This window comes from Stegastes partitus, unplaced genomic scaffold (genome assembly GCF_000690725.1).
Source record: "Stegastes partitus isolate 25-593 unplaced genomic scaffold, Stegastes_partitus-1.0.2 Scaffold1, whole genome shotgun sequence".
Classification (NCBI taxonomy): Eukaryota; Metazoa; Chordata; class Actinopteri; family Pomacentridae; genus Stegastes; species Stegastes partitus.
The window spans coordinates 1,482,031-1,500,492 of NW_007577732.1; the positions used below are offsets into that span (position 1 = coordinate 1,482,031).

The window sequence follows — 18,462 nt, forward strand, 5'->3', positions numbered from 1 at the left end:
ACTGTGTTTATTGAAAGATGCGGAGCTAATGTTTCAACAGCAAGATGAGTTCTTCAGGGTTATCACTGTGCAAACAACCCTTAAGTCAAAAATTATTTATGAATCTGCCACCTCCTTCCCAGGCTTGCTCTAATGCGTTCTACCTTTGCTGCTCTGTTTGATTTACTCTTCACATACTTCATCCACTTCAAATCAGAGACACTATTAGTTAATCCTGCAGCCCCTCGACTGGAATATTTCTACAAGTTTGCAGGACATCTTTTCATCTTATTTCCTTAATGGAGTCTTTTCTTTTCTGGGCATGTTTCCTGAGCCTGATTCTTTTTTGCCTGTCCTAGAGTGAATGGCAAGGCCTTTGACATTAAAGCCAAACCAGAGGCCTGCATGTTTCTCTGCTCCTTTTTGACAGCCTCCTCTGTTTCCGAGGGACTGTCAGTCTTTTAGAGTGTACAGTATGTTACAGTGCCAATTTCTGTGGGAGCAGTGTGATCTCCACACTGTGATCGCGCAGCCTTTTTTCCGTTTTGTTTGTTTTGGAAGAAAAAGCACACTGTCGAACTATTTCCTTTACATGGTAGTTGAATAGCATTTGCTAATTTTTACGATGAATTGTTATGATCGTTATTAATATTGTTATTATCAGTAGTATTATTGAATATTTGTTGCACAGCACTGACAGCTACATGACGTGTAGTGCTACTAAGCTTGTATGATACTTAGAAAAAAAACATTTATAAATCATGCAATTATTGATACTATCTAAGTATTTTTTAAAAACAACGGAAAGGGTCGTTTACATAATATGATCCCTTTGGTGGTTCAGGCTTTTTGCATCATTGTTTCTGTAAAATTGAGAGAAATTTCCTCTTGGTACTTGAATAGCCATCACATTAGGAATCAAACTCTGATCACAAACACAAACCGGTGTGTACTCAAATTGCTTTCAGGATAATTACTGTGTTTCTTTCCTATCTGAAAACCTGAGACCGACCTCAGGGCACTCTCACTGACCTCATCTTAAGGATGGTGCCAAATCCGAAACAAGAAATACAACAGCTAGAGATGAATATTGCATGGATTTATTTCTATTTATACAAGAGAGAACTATTATGATATGAAATATTGCCTCTTCATTGACTTTCTGGGTGCTACTCTGCACATAATAATTTCATTGGAGTACGGATATGTCAACAATGTGCAGCTGTATTCATGAATGGTATTATCGTTTTGGGAAAAAAAAAATAGCATTTAAATAGCAGGCTTTGTAAATCCTTTGATGGATCAAATGAATTAAAGGAAAACGGCAACCCAAATGTGCTGTGTCTTCAATATGTCTGCGTCACGTCTGTCACTGATGTTTGGGGCTGTGGTCTGTATGATCATGCTGATAACATTAAAGGCCACTGCAAATCGTTCAGGGTCTCACAGAGGAACATGATATTCTGGTGTGTAGTGGAGACCTCCTGTGGCTGAGCTGAACCACAGGCCATCTGGATGCACTGTGCATGTGTTGTGGCATTTTTACAATGCAGCTTAGCCTCAGCCAGTTTTGCCTCCTACAGCGTAGATAGTAGAAAAATAATAATAATACGTGCAGCGACACGGCAGTTTGCATGAAAAATGGCCTCAATAATAATTCAAGGTTTCTGCCACTGACATCAGCATTTATTTTGTCTGTTGTTGCACTTTCATGTGTCCATCCATGCATCCTATTCCACACTGAACACCACTCTCCACCACATCTGATGGAAAACGCTGACTTTTTTTCAATCACTTTTTCACTGCACTTTAATATCAAATGATCATATCGAAATCACATTTGAAATCAGCTTGCTTTCATAGGACACGGTAGCTGTGATGCGCAAAAAGACAGGTTTGATGAATTACACTGATACGGGGAATACAGGTATCTCTTAGCGATTTCTCTAAACCAATCCCAGAGGAGCAGGATGTAATTAAAAATAGAAGATGATTTTTTTTTTTTTTTTTTTAAATCCTTGGGACCAGCTGTGCTGTGGATTATTATCTACATTTATTTCAAATTAAAGGCCAATCAGCTGCTTGCAATGAGCGATGGGGTCCTGCATGAATATACTATTGTCTCCTGAAGTTGGAACACTTTTATTTTTTCACAGATTTCTGTTTTTCTTTGTGAAGTTCTCATTGGTTTAAAGTGTGCAGGACCCAGGAAAACATAAAGTTGCGTCAGGATTTGTTAGGTCACTGTAAATAAAATCTGATCGATCCACACCCACACAGTCAATGTTATGAAGAAGATTACCTTAGTTTTTTATTGTTGTCTCTTAATAATAACACTAAAGAATGTCGATTTCCCGTAGTTTATATTTAATTGTTTTTAATTTAGCCTGAGCTAATTGGTGTTAAAGAAAAATACTTTTTAAATGAAAAATATTATTTATACAGTTCAAATTACAAATTTGTCTCAGAGTCAGCAGCACTCAATTCAGATAAGAAAAAATTAAATAATTTTTTTAAAAAAACCCTTGAGTAAGAAATTGAAGACATAAGTCACAGTGTTATGTTGCAGACACATGGTTCTCAGCTGGGACCCAACTGAGAAAAAAAATAATAAAAAATCTATCCAGATCTGGAGAAAAGTGCACTGAGTCCTGAGTGTTTTGAAAGCTGCAAAAGAAAGAGACAAGAACACACACGAGTTGGAATAGTATAAATAAGTTTCAACGTATAAATAAAAAGTGAAATGAGAGACATAAACAACAAACTCGGATAGACGAGGCCTGCGTAACCACCGCAGAGCAGGATGTTCGGATGTGTTTCCAGAAACCCTGAACATGCTATGAATAGCCTTTTCCCTTCAAATGAATAATGTGTTGCAGGGGGAGAACTAAATCATTGTAATGAGTATATCTATGAATATGAGTCCAAAAAGGATTATATAATGCACAGGAAAGTAATTATCCCTAGGGCAGTAGGTTATAATACTGAAAATCTGTGCTGGAGCAATTTTCCAAATTGAGCAGTGAGTCCCAAAGTGTACACAAAATACATGACAATAGTAATCATTTCTGATAAGATTATTTATCTACAGGCAGAGCGTGGTGTTTTGCAGCAGTGATTTCCACTCATGACACTGGCATACAGTACATGGCAGTATTTCCCATTACATTATTATTTTTCACAAACAGGGGTGGTAAGGTCTCTAAAATGACATTTATGCAACACTGGATTTCCATTAAAATCAATTCAAATGAAATGTTTACTCATATGGCAGCCGGCGCTCGTGGTGGCGTGGCCCTCTCCTTCTCTCCAGGAGAAACACTGGTGCTCTCAGAGTCAGAAGAAATCCTCCTCAAGCATCTATCTCCATGCACAATAGATTTCATTTAAATGATTTATGTGCAGCACCGTGTAACGGGTTTAATAAAGTTATGTTCTAATCTTAAAGGTAAAACATGCCACCTGGGTTTTAGGAAGATAAAGTGATTCATGTGATAATTTTTCTCTCCTTTCTTAGAATATTTTCTTCACTTCACAAGAGATTCACTGTGGTCTAAACAAAACATAAGAACAAAACTGGGATTATGTGATGCATGCAAAGGTCCACTTCCGTGTTGTAGTGTTTTAATTTTCTTCTCAGGACATGTGATAAAGTATTTATTGTGCTTATGTCATTCTTTTACCTTAATGTGGGTTAAGTGAAGCTGCATTTGCTGCTTTATTTTTAATGGAGACGTGATAAATGCAAAATTGTGTTTCTTAAGCCTGCTATTGTGCACACATTCACCTTCATTGGAGGCTGGACACAATTAAAATAGTAAGAAGTAAAATTAGAATAGATAGATGTACTTTTATGAGGGGGAGATTTTAAATGCGTGTTATTAATTTTTGTATTTGCAATAATCTGGTGTTTTTTTTTTGTTTTTTTTTTAATTGTTTCCCACCCCTGCCCCAAAATGTCCAACCTAACTGTGTATGTTGCATATTAGAGTACAGTATGCAAAATGTACAGAACCACAAACACACCTGTTTTTTGTTTTGATTTAAAAAAAAAAAAAAAAAAGCCGAAAGATTTGGCTCTAAACACTGATCTTCCCAAAGATACAGTGAAAAATATACTTATGTTCACACAGATGTCAAATTTCTCACCTTTCTAGATTTCAGCTAGTTTGTAAAAGTTGTAAAAATGCAAATGTTAAATATCTATAGTATTTGGAGTAGTTTTGTTATAATTTACAGCTTTATAACTTTGTAAAACTGTGTAAAAGACATTTACTTTATTTATGGTTACTAAGTCATAGGATTATGAATTCAGATAACAACAAAAAATAATAATATTAATAATTTTATATTGAAAATAATAGTTTAATACATGTAGATATATTTGTATTCCTATCACTACTGATGACATATTAGAGTGTATAGCAATCACCTAACCCTAAGTAAAAGGACTACAACTACTGATTTAACCTCTTAAGACCCAAGCTCTTGTTTATTTATTTATACGAGACAGTGCGTATTAATGTAAGTACAATCTCAGGTTGTAGTAAATACGCCGGGGGTTTAGCACAAGGCTAATTTTCAGCTGGTGATATGCATTTTTTATTTCTTATAAAGTATATCAAAATTTTAAAAATGCAAAATATAAAAAATGGACATATATTTGAAGAAAATATAGAAAAATATTTTTTAAATAAAAAATATGTAAAAATTCAAAATATATAAATAACAATAAAATAATAATAATAAAAAACGTAACGTGTTTTACTTTTGATTACTTTTAAGAGGTTAATATAAATTAATTAATTAATTAATTAATAAAATTTTGTTATTTTGTATACTAATAGATTAGAGCATATAGCACGCATCCAAACATAAGTAAAGGGATTACAACTGGTAGTAGGAGTTGTAGTAGCAACATTAACAACAACAACAATAATTTTATATTTAAAAAAAAAAATTATGTTATTGTAAAATAAAAAATAATAATTTGCTGTTCACCGTGATAAAAATATTATTAAACTAATTTTTTGAGACAATAATATTTTATAATACTATTTTTTGTAACAAAACACATAATTTATATATACATACAGCAACAATAGGACAAAGACAATAAATTATAATTTGTACAATATTTTTTGTATGTACATTTTCACACTTTTTATAATATACAATTAGTATAGTAGCGTAGCAATAGAAGCATCGCTGTGTTTGATTGGCTACAGAGCTGAACTTCACCTCCCAGAGTGCACCGCGGCAGGGCTCCTCGTCTCCCATTGGTCCGACTCTCCGAGCAGCGGAGGCAGACATGAGGCAGTGCTGAGAGCCCGGCGGAGAGCTGCGGAGCTGAAATGAAGCGCACACACGGAGCAGCTCACACCGTGCAGTGCCGTGCGGCTCAGGAAGAGGCTCCGCGCCGCTAAAGCTGAAGGCTGCTCCGGCTGAATGAAGGGCTCCGTCCATGCGGAGGCTAGCGCTCATTCTGCTGCCCTGTGCTGTCGCCGTCCTGGTGCACTTGTGGTTGGCACAACGACCCTCCTCCACCCCGCTGGACAACAACACACTCTCGGGTACTTTTTTAGCCTCAACCCTGGAGCTTCACCTCCTCAAAGCCCCGCAACTTTTTACATCCGAGCGGCGGGCTAACTTTGCTTTTACCGCCCCGTTGTGGCTGTTAGTTAGTGTGTGAACAGGTAGTTAATGGTCGGACTGTGTGTTGGCGCTACAGAGGGAAAGAGAGGGAAATAATGTGAATCTAACAGTTGAGTAGTGTTGGGCGTTGCTGGGATAGAGTCAAACGTGAGGAAACAGAGCCGAGCATCTGCTTGTTTCAGTCCAACTACTGTGCTCTGTTCCGGCTGCAAACCGATCACCATCACTTATGATCAGTCCTGTACTGCTGCGTGGAGCCACTCTCTCATCACATTAATGTAGTTTAACCAGCTTTTGATGCATGAAGGCATGGATTTTTTATGAGCTGCAATTACAGCATGCATCACAATAAGTCACTGCAAACTAAATATCAGAGGAAACTGCTGTCAGGATCAGGAATGAGAGGCATAAATCAGGAGATCTGCAAAGTGTGGATTTTGTTATTTATCCTTGCTTGTTTGTTTATCATTGTCACCAACTGTAGGTCATTATTTATCCCCATTCTTACATTGAATACCCCCTGATTGGGCGTTTTTTGGTTGTTTATTTGTTGTTGTTTTTTTTGTGTGGAAATGACCAGCTATAGCAACCTGTTGTGTGAGGGTTTTTTCAGTGCTTTCTCTTTTCAATGCAGATGAACCATTACCGTTCTATGAAGTTCTGGTGGGAGTGCTGTCAGCGAGACATCATTATGAACTGCGACAAGCGATAAGAGAGACCTGGCTGGGCTACCTCCGAGATCACCCCCACTTCCAGCACAGGTCTGTAGGATAGAGCTCCAACATCACCTGCTTGTTTTCCAATTTCTTTCTTTTTTTCTTTCTTTTTTTTTTTTTTACCTGTCAGGCTAAATTCATATAGTGGAAATAAAGCCTGCGGCTGGCAGCGAATAACCAACTGCCCCATCAACCCTTTTATCTTCACCTGACCAGCGGCCAAGATTGTTCTCTCTTTCATTCTTCCTTTTTGTCCATTTCCTTCTCATTCAGCGATCTGAGCACAGATAAGGTGTGATGGCCTTTAAGCAACCCTCAGTAACCATGGCAACGCAGGGTGGATAGATGGACAAGCTTTAGAAATTTAGCCAAATATTGCACAAAAAAACACAAATGCATTTGTGTGTGTGTGTGTTTTTTTTTTTTTTTTGTCCAGGGTGGGGGTGAAGTTTATCGTGGGTGAACATGGGTGTCCCATTCCAGAGGAGGACAGAGAGGATCCATACTCCTGCTCCCTGCTGAACTTCACCGAGCCAGGTAACAAAAAGAGAGAAAAACACACTAATGAATGGCATCTGCGGCTTTAATAAAAAAAAAAAAAAATGTTCTCTGCAATCTGTTGCCTGCATGTCCAATTGTCAATAATAGAGCTGAAGCAGAATAACAGCAGAGGAGTTGAAAGAATGAAAAGAATGCATGTTCAGGAAAAAAAAAAAAAAGTAAAACACCTTTATTCATGTTCACCCACAGCTCAAGGACAGCTTTCTTTTCCTTTCTATATCCAAGGCCAAAGCAGAAATGTCTCACAGTCAATGTAGCTGCTGCAGGGTAACTAGAAGTGTGTACGAACACTTGAAAAGTGAAGCCATACGAAGCGCAGACGCACCCTATATCAAATAATTGAACGCGGTCACCGTCAGATTGAACGTCCACAGTAATTGTCACGTCCCTCACCTTCACAACGACAGTCCAATTCAGCCGTTTCACTACTTTTCCTGGTCGCTTCAGTATTTGCCGCCTTCATGAAAACATAATTACTGCTCATCAGAATAGGCTTTTTCAGACGATGGCCTTAAGGGTCATGGCAGTGTTTTATTTTTCCAGCATATTCTCTGCTCTCTGCCGTGTTAATGGTTGTAAGTGTTGACGTGATTCGCTTCAGAAATCAGAGGCAGGCAGCTTTGGTGCGAGATGCTCGGTGTGATTGGAAGAGAAAGAGACAATAGCCGCTTTTAAACACAGTTGGGTACCCGACTCAGGATTCAGGTCGAAGCACGTGTTAAGCGGACAATTAATTGTAGCTGAAATATGTTTGTTTGTGCTGCATTCATCACAGGGATTTTTCTTTGGGACTACACGAAGGTGAATGCTGATTAGCTTTCTCAGGATGTGTTGTGGTAATCCTGCTCTCGACACTCAGCGTTTGTGCTTTGTATCAGGAGGAAACAAATTTGTAATGATATTCTAAGCTTTAAAACTTAAACCCTGGTCTGAACAACATATTACAGTATTTATAGGCGTGCAACTACAGCTGGAATGAATAATTGTTAGCAGAATGTTTTTTTTGTTTTTTTTTTAAAGCAAAAAATGGCTCAAACTTGACTGGTTACAGCTTTTCTTTTACAGATATTTCTTAATGACTTAATAAACTGAATATCTTGATATTTTTTAGTGTTTGTGGGGAAAAAAAAACAAAAAACAAGCAATCTGAAGAATCATGTTGAACTCTGGGGAAAACATGATGCACTTTGTTTTTAGTATTTTCTGACATTTTATAATGTTCATTGATCTACAGATTATTTTCTTGACCAATGGATGAACATTTGGTTTATAAAATGTCAAAAAAAACAACTGCATCACATTTTCCCCAGAGCTCAACATCACTCTTCAAGTTGCCAATAATGAAAAACAATGGTTTGATCTGTGCACTGTTTTGTTGAATTTTGCACAACACGGGACATTACATGTTGTTATATTTAAATAATAATTAAATAATTACGGATAAATGTTGAATAACAGTAAATTTGTGGTAATACTTGCTGATTTATGCCAAGCTTTATTCATGCCTCCAATGACTAAACTAGCATTCTCAAGATGGCCAGTGCCAAGGGAGCGCTGCAGTTATTTGTTTTGACAAGTGTGCATAAGCTAAGCATATATAGTTAGTCAGCATAGAAATATTAAATATATCCTCCCACAGCAGTGAAATCCCACAGCTCAATTCCATTCAGTCAACGTGAGAAACATTTTGTTTGATAAACTGCTGCTCGCTCTTTGTCTGTCCTCTAATTGTCTTTATTTTGAAAGGAGCATTAGAAGTTGTATAGAACGCATATGATGTAGAAAACCCTGCTCTGCTTTAACAGCCTTGATCTTTTCATTGATCTCCTGGGTAATAAAATGCTCTTTTGTAATTAAGAAAGCACACTCACGAGCAGAAGCCTCACTTTGAAGACAGCGGTCCTGACAACGGCCTCCTCAAAGTGCTGATGGTGTAGCTTTACCAGAGTCTGTCTTCTTCTCTGAACGCTCTCCCTGAATCACCCGCTCTGTCTGTGGGGATTGCAATAAATTTCACATGTGCTTGTGCGGTGACTCTCTGCCCTCCCTTGTGTCCCAGTGACGGGGCAGGATGCAGACATGGAGATTGTGACGGTGTCGGACCCCTCGGTTCTTGCCCCCTCCGACGTGTCCGCCATTGCCCTGGATTTCAAGGTCCTCCACCCAGTGGTTATAACAAGACTAGGGGTGTTTCCCAGCGGGACCCGGCCCGAGCTTCAAAGCAACGTGACGGTGAAACTTCTCCAGCTGGACCAGGAGGTAACAGCGAGCGTATCCCGTATGTTGGGTTTTTTTTTTTGTGTGGACCCTGCTAGATACACAGCCTGGGGGCAGCTGGAGGACTTTGTGCGGTTGATGTTTACTCCCTCAGTCGTAGACACAAACATCAGCTCGTCTTGGATCACTGCCATTTAGAGAGCAGCGTGGTGTACAACATTCAGCATGTATGACAGTAACAGCAGTTTGTTCGTGAATTCTTTATGGATAAAAAGGAGTGATTGTATTTTTGCAGGAGGCTGTGGTTACTGCTCGCTTCAGCTCCATCAGCACAGGGACCATGGTGAACTTGATGTGGTACAAACCAGTGGAGCAGTTCATCTTGCCTAAGGTCAGTTTTTCCACATTTACCCAGCAGTCATGACTTAAAGTGCCCCACAACAACTAACTCCAACTAAAATAATCTTAATAGAATTCATGAATTTATCCAACAATTTGTATCCCATTACTGTACATAGTTCTCTCAAGGAAGCAACTTAGGAAATCATTTAATGACTTATTTTGCAACAGAAAATAAAATGCTAAATGTGATTTTAAAATCCTTCTTCATTCAAGCTGCCATTAAAGAGCAACTTAAAACCAGGTTAAAAAACAGTGTTCTGCTGCCCTCTCTGGTTCAAAGTTTTAAAGAGCCCATATTGTGCACATTCCGAGGTTTATCATTTTATTTTTGGGGTTTACTATGATATGTTTAAGTGCTTATAATATTTTAAAAAATATATTATTTTCTCCCGACTATACATTGCTGCAGCACCTCTTCTCACCCTCCGTCTGAAACGCTCAGTTTTAGCTACTGTCTCTTTAAGGCCCCCCTCCTCAGAAGTCGGCTCTGATTGGTCAGCTGGCCCAATGAAAACGAGGCAGTGGTAACCCCAGATTAATGAGTGCAGGAAGAGAGATGTAGCTTCAGCTGCAGCAGCTCAAGTGAGAAAATAATGATGGACTTCGAGACAGCAGCTCTAAACTAGCAGCTAGACAGGAGTTATGCAAATGTGTTACATGGTGACGTAAATAAGTACCGCAAGAAAACCCTGGACTTGATGAGGAGAGTTGCTTTCTGTGGAGGTGAATAACTTTCTTTTTGTGGACTTTGTTAGTCTGCAGACCTTTTACATGCTCAAGAAAAGGTATATTGTACTCTAAAGGAAAGAGAAGAAAACACAAATAACACAATATGGGCTCTTATTTCACTCCTGACCTAATCAGAATCACTGGCTGCAGCTACATACACCAGTAATGTGACAGGGTCCTGGAGTTCACCTGTGCTTTACTGCTGCAAGACGTAATGTTAAACCACCTGATGTCAGCAAGGATGATTTCAAAGGAGTTTTAAGTTAATGTTTAATAAAACTGTGGCAGAGGAATACTAGAATCAGCTTCAAAAAAAATGTGAGGTTGTAACTGTAGAATGTAAACGACTCGGAACCATCAAATTTTAACAGTATTGAGGGCTTGACGCCAATAATCGTTTGGTTTTAAAAGCGTTGGACTGAACAGCGCTGTGCAGCATGAAAGACGTGTCTGTCTTCTATCCAGGGTTTTGAGGGGACGCTGGTTTGGGAGAGTCTGGACTCGGCTGCTCTGACCACAGTCAACTCCTCCTCTGTGGAGCTCAACGATGGAGGAGGTGTTCTCAAGTTCTCCTCTGTACGTACTCACATGAAATACATGTAGCAGGAAAATCCTCTCAAGTTTTAAAGTAAAGGAAAAGTTCAAGCAGTTAAAAACTTTTCTTCTTCTTTTTTTCTTTTCTTGGAATTGCAGATTGCAGAGGGCATATTGCCTCATAGAAGTGCTCTTGGATTTCCTGGTCTGGCCGGGGGGTTCACATTCACTATCTACGGTTGGTCCAGCAACACTGTTAATTCTGAGCTTTTTATGAAAAAAGGTCGATCAAATCGCTCTATGAGCCAGCTGTTGTAAAAGCAGTCCCTGTGTAAAAGCTCTAAAAAAAAAAAAACATTGTTCATTCTGGCAGGTTATGAGATTAGCTCTTTTTCTCCTCAGGGCTCTTGCATATGTGCCAAATGGAAAATAACATTTTCCCCCCCTCTCCTCCCTGCTGTGCTTCATTATTGATTTTACCTGCATGTGTTTGCATTTCTAGTCATTTTGTGGAAAACAAAATTTAATTCATCGTTCAATATTTCTGGAAAACAGAACAAATGATCCGTTCTGTACAATGCTGTAATTTTATCATACTCAGCCAGTGATTAAAGTTGATATCTCTCAAAAGTGCCTTGGTTTATTTGAACTTTGTAAAAATAAAAAGTTAATGTGACTTAAAGAAAATGTAATTTAGGACCAAACTCCACCATTAACGGAGTTCATGCTGTTTTCTGCCTTTTTTCTGTCTCATCTCGCCCCCTTCGCGTCGTTCCTCTCCCTCTCACTGTGTCAGATGGAGATGGTCTGTCGGGGCTCCTGCGGGGCCGCCCAGCCAGGATGGAGCACCATGCCTCTAGGCTGAGACAGGAGGATGCCACCTTGCAGGAGGAGAGCCTGAGGCATGGCGACATGGTGTTCGTAGACGTGGTAGACACCTACAGGAACGTGCCTTCCAAACTGCTTCAATTCTATAAATGGTATGCCAAGTGCTAATGACTCGATTCTCTGTCTCCAAATTGCCTGGGCCCTCTGAGGAAATCAGCAACCTGAAATGAAAGTGTGTCGTCGCCTCAAAATGTCTTGCTGTTAGAATCACGATTGCAATCACACGTCAGGGGAAAAGAAAAGTACAGTTATGAGTCATCAGATAGCAAAATATAGAGTGGTCTTAAGCTTAAGCTTTGAGTTGACAAGTTTTTACTTGTTTGCAAACGTCTTTCTCTGCACTCTGTGGTATTTGAAAGTAAATCCACTCTGGGATATTGCAAAAAAAATCAGAAGGTGGGCTTTAATTAAGATTGCAAATTCCCTCTCTGGCAGGTCTGTGGGAAATGCTGACTTTAATCTACTGCTGAAGACGGATGATGATTGTTACATCGATGTGGACTCAGTATTAATGAAGATTGACCACAAGGGTCTCAAACGCAGCAATTTCTGGTGGGGGAAGTAAGTACAATTTGGTCTCCGATTCCTGTTGACAGTGTATATTTTGCATCCACTTGTGTTTGCAGTTTAACTTCGGTGCACTGTCAGCTGAACTCCAGATGAAAGAAACAGGAATGCTCAGCGTAGTCAAAATGATGATTGGTCAGGTGAAAAAAGAAGACAGGACTTGATGATAACGTATCTGCCGTCCTGACCCAGTTTCAGGCAGAGCTGGGCAGTGGATCGCATCGGGAAGTGGCAGGAGTTGGAGTATGCGAGTCCGGCCTACCCGGCGTTTGCCTGCGGCTCCGGCTATGTAGTCTCTCGTGACCTGGTCCAGTGGCTCGCCAGTAATGCGGAGAAACTGAAGGCCTACCAGGTAGAGTGCTGAGCACTGAGTAACTGTGGCAGCTAATCATGATCTTAATGTGAGCAGTCTGTCCTGGATGTGTCGTTACAGGGAGAGGATGTGAGCATGGGGATATGGATGGCAGCTGTTGGACCACAGAAATATCAGGTGAGGAATTGCCCGACTGACTTAAACTGCCAGCTTCAATGGAGCCGGATGATTGCAAATGATTTGGTTTGGTCTACTGACATTATTCTAATACTGTTATAAATAACAACTTATCAGGCTTTTGTCAGGAATGATGAAGACCTGCATATTCCATCATTGTCTCCACAGCACACCAACATTTATCAACATGAGATAAGCATTCAGTGTCTGACATTAAGAAATATTAGAAAATAAGAGCTAAAAAATGTGGAGGGAAAAAAGAATTTGATAGTTGTACAACGCACAGTTCAGGATGTCAAAATCAGTTCAGAAGAAAAACATGTTACTTGAAATTACAACATTGATCTCTATTATTCAAGCTGCACGGTTTAGGTTGTTCCATCTCAGCTTGATATCCTGCTGAAGTTGATATTGTCAGTGATAAAGTTGAGGTGTATGACTCAGTTTGCTCTCCATCATTATTTATGTGGCACCTTTGATATGACTTTGTGGAGATAAATAATGTAAAACAATGGGAGACTAACCTACTGTGAGAACAATTTGCATACTGTACTAGTTTTTAAAGTCCCTCTCTCGTCAGTGATTTAACCCCTAAAAAACTCAACTCTGTTTTAATGTTTTTTTCCATGAAAAGGAATCCCTCTCTGCCTTTAATACAGCTTAGACTTAGCTTCCTCCCCTTAGCCCCAGCTTTCTCCAGAATCTGCAGATCTATCAGTTCCTGCCTGTCTTTCCACTGACACACCAGCTCACCTGTTACTCTGCTAAAACACTGTTAAACTGCTCTATGCTACACAATGACAAGTTGTAATTTTGAAGTAATTCAGCCATATATTCTGATTCTGAAGAAAGCTCCACCCCGCGAGTTGACAGGATTGGTTCTTTAGCTTTGTTACACATAAAACCCTGTGAGTGACTTCACAACAGTTTTATGGTGAAAATTCTCAGTCATGGTGTTGGCTACTTATTTAACTCAAATTAAAAGTAGGAAACTTGTAAAAACCTTTTACCAGAAGGAGTTCTTAAAGATGTTTCAATCCTCTAGCCTTCATTAGGTGAAATTCAGCATTTCACTAATACGCTCCACAAATACAAAGATACAATATAAAATTAAACTGTCAGTTGAAATGGTAGGTCTACTCTTGTCACGCTTCAATTTTGTAGTTGCCTTAATCGTGTACATTTATATTTCTATGAAAAACAGGCCTGTAACAAAGTAATTTACTATTCTGTTTGTATTCTATAAATATATATCGTATTGTTTTCTGCACATCTGTGACACATTTACATTTTGCATTTTATTTGTACTCAAAAATTGCTCACTCCTTACTGTACAGCAGCCTTTTAGCACAGCCTCACGACATTACACTGCACATATTCTATGAGCTTGTGGCAAATACAAAGCCTTAAAATATTTACTAGTGGTGTCTGTGAAAATCTCATCACAGTTTGACCAGTTTGTTCTGGTTTAATCTCTGCAACACAGAGTTCATACGCAGCATATCAGATGCGCATATTAACAGTTTAACCTGAGCAGTACCTGAACCAGTGTACAGCTAATAATCAGATCAGTCTGTGCATCAACTCAGCCTCTCTCCTGCTTCTTTCTTGTCTCCAGGACCCCGGCTGGCTGTGCGAGAAAGAGTGCTACCTGGACATGCTGTCGTCTCCCCAGCACACAGCCGAGGAGCTGCACGCCCTCTGGGACAGAAAGAGGGTCTGTGGAGACCCCTGCGGTTGTCCCTGGGACCCCTAAACGTGGCTAAGGCCACACTCGCCATGTGGCACTGTGGGTAAAATGCACTCAACACTGGTTGTCAATTCAGTTGCTGTGATTTTCTTAAAACACCAAACTGAGCCATTATCAGTTTATTATTATTATTATTATTATTATTATTATTATTATATAGGCAATTAGATTTTGCAAATGTGGGACTTTCTGTTGAAAAATAATCTTGAGAACTTTGCCAGTTCTGAACATTAATAAAATACTGCACAGACATAATAAAGCTTTTCATAATAAAGCAGCTTCAGAATACGTTAAAAACTCACATTTAGCTGTAGCATCTTGTCAATATTTGTATCATGAACTCTGTTATTACATTTGAAAATGTCTTCAGAGGACCAGGAAAAAGATTGTGGATATAAAATGCTTTCGTTGTGTAAACTGTCAGGGATTGACAAGAACCATGTGCAAAACCAGCATGTGACGGTTATTGTGTACAGAATCTATAAGACTTGAGTGCTTTCTAAAATTCTAGTTGTTGGTACTCTTGGTATTGGTGCAGACTTAAACCTTTTGGTTTAAAACAGATACTTGATGGCATTTTAAAGATGATTACTCTACATTGCTATATTTTGTAAATTATTGTCTTAAGCTTTTCATGCTCTATCACTATTTGTAGATTTATGACGAGCTTTCTCACAAACACACAGTTTGTACTGTAACTGTTATTGTGCAAATAGTGATGTGGCCTTACTGTATTTGTTAGGCGTCATATGGTATGTATGTTAACACTTGTGATATGAACACTGATTTTTGGAACTTGACAAAACAGTCAGAACGACTGTGAAATACACTCACTCATTTAACACGGTTTTATGAAACCTTCCTCAAAGGTAATAAAGAACACTTAAGAGAGACGAATGACTTGCTCGCTGTTTATTTTGAGGTCGATGCACTCGGTAAACTCACCGGCGCTGCTGATTCTGTGTAGAGTGTGAAGCTTTGTTTTAGCCGTTAGTGCTGCTCAGTCGGCAGCAGAGACACGCAGTCAGCAAACAGACTTCTCTCAGGTTGTTACAGAAATCCATTTTCTCAACATAAAAAGGAATAGGAAACCACGATGGTCTCTATCAGCGATTGTTTTCCTGAAACAGTGTGCTGGACTCTGCTGGAATTTAGAACAAGACAACCTGCGGTGTGTTTTAGCCTTGCATTGATCAGCGTTTTCATGTTAATCAATGGGACCAAACACATCCAGCCAAGTGTGTTTAGATTTTTTTTATGAGCCTCCTTTGCACACATGCTTTTAGCTGCTGCAGCGATTTGTTTGTTTTTTGAAGTATAGCCTTATGATGGATGCTGAGTCACTAGAATTAGATTGCCTTGCTGTATATTTTTGTAAATAATGAAAGATGATGCTGAATATTTTACTAATGGAGGATAATACAAGTCGTTTGTTTTATTTAGGCCTGTCCTACCTGCCAAGAAATCTGTTCCTGCAATTAACCTGACATTGGAGCAGACATTCCTCTTCTCCTGACCGCCCTCCCTCTGTCTCCCATCTTATCCTTTCGCCTCCTCTCGTTCAGTGAGCTGCATGATAACAAAGTCATATCCGCATCTGTTCCACTCTCCTACATAGATAAGCACGCCGTTTTTCACTCCATCAGCCTTTCTCACTGATTTGGCTCGAAGCCCTTCATTGTGAGCCGAGAGAAGCGTGGAAATGACACGCAGATGGGAAAAAAAAAAAAGCCTACTTCTACTTTCTGCACTAGTGCTTCTTTAGAAGATGAAGTTATTGAATTTGTCGAAACTTTGATGAGCGCTGTGGGGATATTGTCACTCACTGATGTAAAATGTTTAAATTATTAGCATTTTTATTTCCAGAGATATGCTCCAAATCCTCTGAAACCTTTATTCTCGTCCTGTTCTCGCACATATACCATCTAACTAAATTAGCTGAATCTAGATCTGTCATAATAGCTTTAAAGAAAACACACCATGCTTACCTACAAATTGCTGTTATGTGTTACATTCTCAGTTTCCTCAGGCTTCTCCCTTATAATAATTTAATGGCTCAGCCCCTTTTGTTGATCTGTTTTCTCCTCTTATTCCTGCCTCTATACATTTTTTAAAATAACATATCATTCGGTATGTTTATATAATGTGGAGCTGCATCATATTTGGATGGAAAAAAGCCTCATGTATTGGCATAAGCAGGAGTTAGATGGTGTGAAATAATGTGTCAAGGGGGAACACTACTCAAGAATTCCTTTGTTCTCTGAGAGATCAATACTTGTGAACATAAAGTCGCTCCCAGAGCTAGATGCTTAAAGACTAAAGAAGCAGAACTGGAAAAGTAGTGCAACAATAAGACGGGGCATGATGAAAAGACCTCAGCTCATCTTACTGACCCAGAATATCTGATTCATCCATATGTTTGATATTAATAGACCCCACACGTTTTGAATAGTCTATGCCCTCAAGTGTATGTGTAATCTTTTCTAAGTGACGACAAGAGTACAATTCCCTGAACCACTGACTTATTTTCACTCTATTAATATTTTGCCATGAAAGTGCAATCATCCGTTTAGCCTGTGACAAGCACTGCTCTGAGAAAATAGAGAGAACTTGGGCGCTGGAGTTAATTGTATTTATAAAATCCTTTTCATCTTGAGTCTCACCTCTTCCCAAAACTCATCTTCTTGCGCTGCAGATTGAATACAAGAATGTGTTGACATTACAAATTTGAGTCTCATTTTCTTGATAGCTTTGGCAGACACTTAATTTTACTCGAGTGGTTGTTTTAATCTTTTTGTTTTTTGCCTGAGGTACCCACACAGCCCGGTCTGATGAGCTTAAACATTGGCACCACCCGCCATGTGTCATTTAACACACTTGAATGAGTATATTGTCACAATATTTATTCAATTGAATTGCTGATGTTTAGGTTGCTTTGAGTGTGTTTGCATTAATACCGCTGCCACTGAAGTAGCAGAAAGCTGTACGCTTCATTGCTTCATCTGTTGCAGAATAATAATGTTTTTTCATTACTTTTAGCAATATAACCTTGTACAAGACTTTATAAGTTGACTAATTCAGCTGTTTTCTTCTTACTTTCAGCTAAATATGCCAAGTGTTTATTTTTTGCTAACCATTTCAGCTGTTTAGCTTAAGCTAACTAATTATTTTACCTGGTTAACAATGTTTTTAGTCATATATTAATTGTATCAGCTATTTAACCATTACTTTTAGCTAATTTATTTAAAGCGTTTAGGTTTTGTTTTTTTTAGCCATATGTAGCTGTTTAATGGTTTGCTGCAATGGCTTATTATTTTTAGCTAAGATAACCATTTACGAAAGATGTACTATGATGCAAGCTTGACATAGTTGGGCTTTTTTGTGTAAGCTGACTAGACAAAACCTAAAACCCAAATCAGCGATAATGGCTATCATTGCTGTGGTACTGACTTTAGGATCAACATATCTCACTAACGCATTAAATTTACTTCATAGTACACACCTTAACTGCTTAGCTTCAGCTAATCAGTTATTTTAACAATTTAAATCTTTACCTGTAGGTTAACTATATCAGCTAAATCTTTACTTTTAGCTCTACCTATTTCAAGTATATGGCTAATTAGCAATTTCAACAATTCGTTACTTTTTGCTATATGTTAACCTAAGAAGGCCTGGAGATAAAGAGCTATTTCAATTTCATGTCTTTTTCTTTCAATAGGTTAAGGCTTTGAACTGTTTACCTTTAGCCAGCTTGCTATTTCAACTGTTCATCCACTACTTGTAGCTAGTTAAGCCAACTATTTCAGCCGTCTTTAGCTAGGAATTTCAACTATTTATTCATTTCCTTTAGTCAGTTGTTAGGTTTTAGCTGTTTATCCATTATCTTCAGCTCACCTTTTTTTTTTTTTTTTTTTTTTTAATGAATTCGCTATTTTTTTTTTTTTTTTTTTTGTAAACAGAGGTTTATTATTTAC

The 18,462-nt window shown here is 38.6% G+C and overlaps 1 protein-coding gene across 1 annotated transcript; it reads left to right on the forward strand.

Moving 5' to 3' along the window:
• The first annotated feature begins 5,355 nt into the window (after nucleotides 1–5,355).
• On the forward strand, nucleotides 5,356–15,381 carry b3galnt2 (beta-1,3-N-acetylgalactosaminyltransferase 2). Its single transcript, XM_008302598.1, has 12 exons — nucleotides 5,356–5,552; nucleotides 6,269–6,395; nucleotides 6,787–6,887; nucleotides 8,971–9,170; nucleotides 9,424–9,519; nucleotides 10,725–10,835; nucleotides 10,953–11,031; nucleotides 11,590–11,773; nucleotides 12,117–12,242; nucleotides 12,441–12,600; nucleotides 12,682–12,738; nucleotides 14,357–15,381. Exons 1-12 carry the CDS (start codon nucleotides 5,444–5,446, stop codon nucleotides 14,492–14,494), a joined length of 1,488 nt encoding a protein of 495 aa, XP_008300820.1. The 5' UTR covers nucleotides 5,356–5,443; the 3' UTR covers nucleotides 14,495–15,381.
• Nucleotides 15,382–18,462: the final 3,081 nt, after the last annotated feature.

Bases quoted from the DNA above. Each gene is read 5' to 3' on its own strand.
- b3galnt2 (XM_008302598.1), top strand. From the start codon at position 5,444: ATGCGGAGGCTAGCGCTCATTCTGCTGCCCTGTGCTGTCGCCGTCCTG. The intron at 5,553-6,268 runs GTACTTTTTTAG...TTTTCAATGCAG, and splicing joins GGACAACAACACACTCTCGG to ATGAACCATTACCGTTCTAT. The intron at 10,836-10,952 runs GTACGTACTCAC...TTGGAATTGCAG, and splicing joins GTGTTCTCAAGTTCTCCTCT to ATTGCAGAGGGCATATTGCC.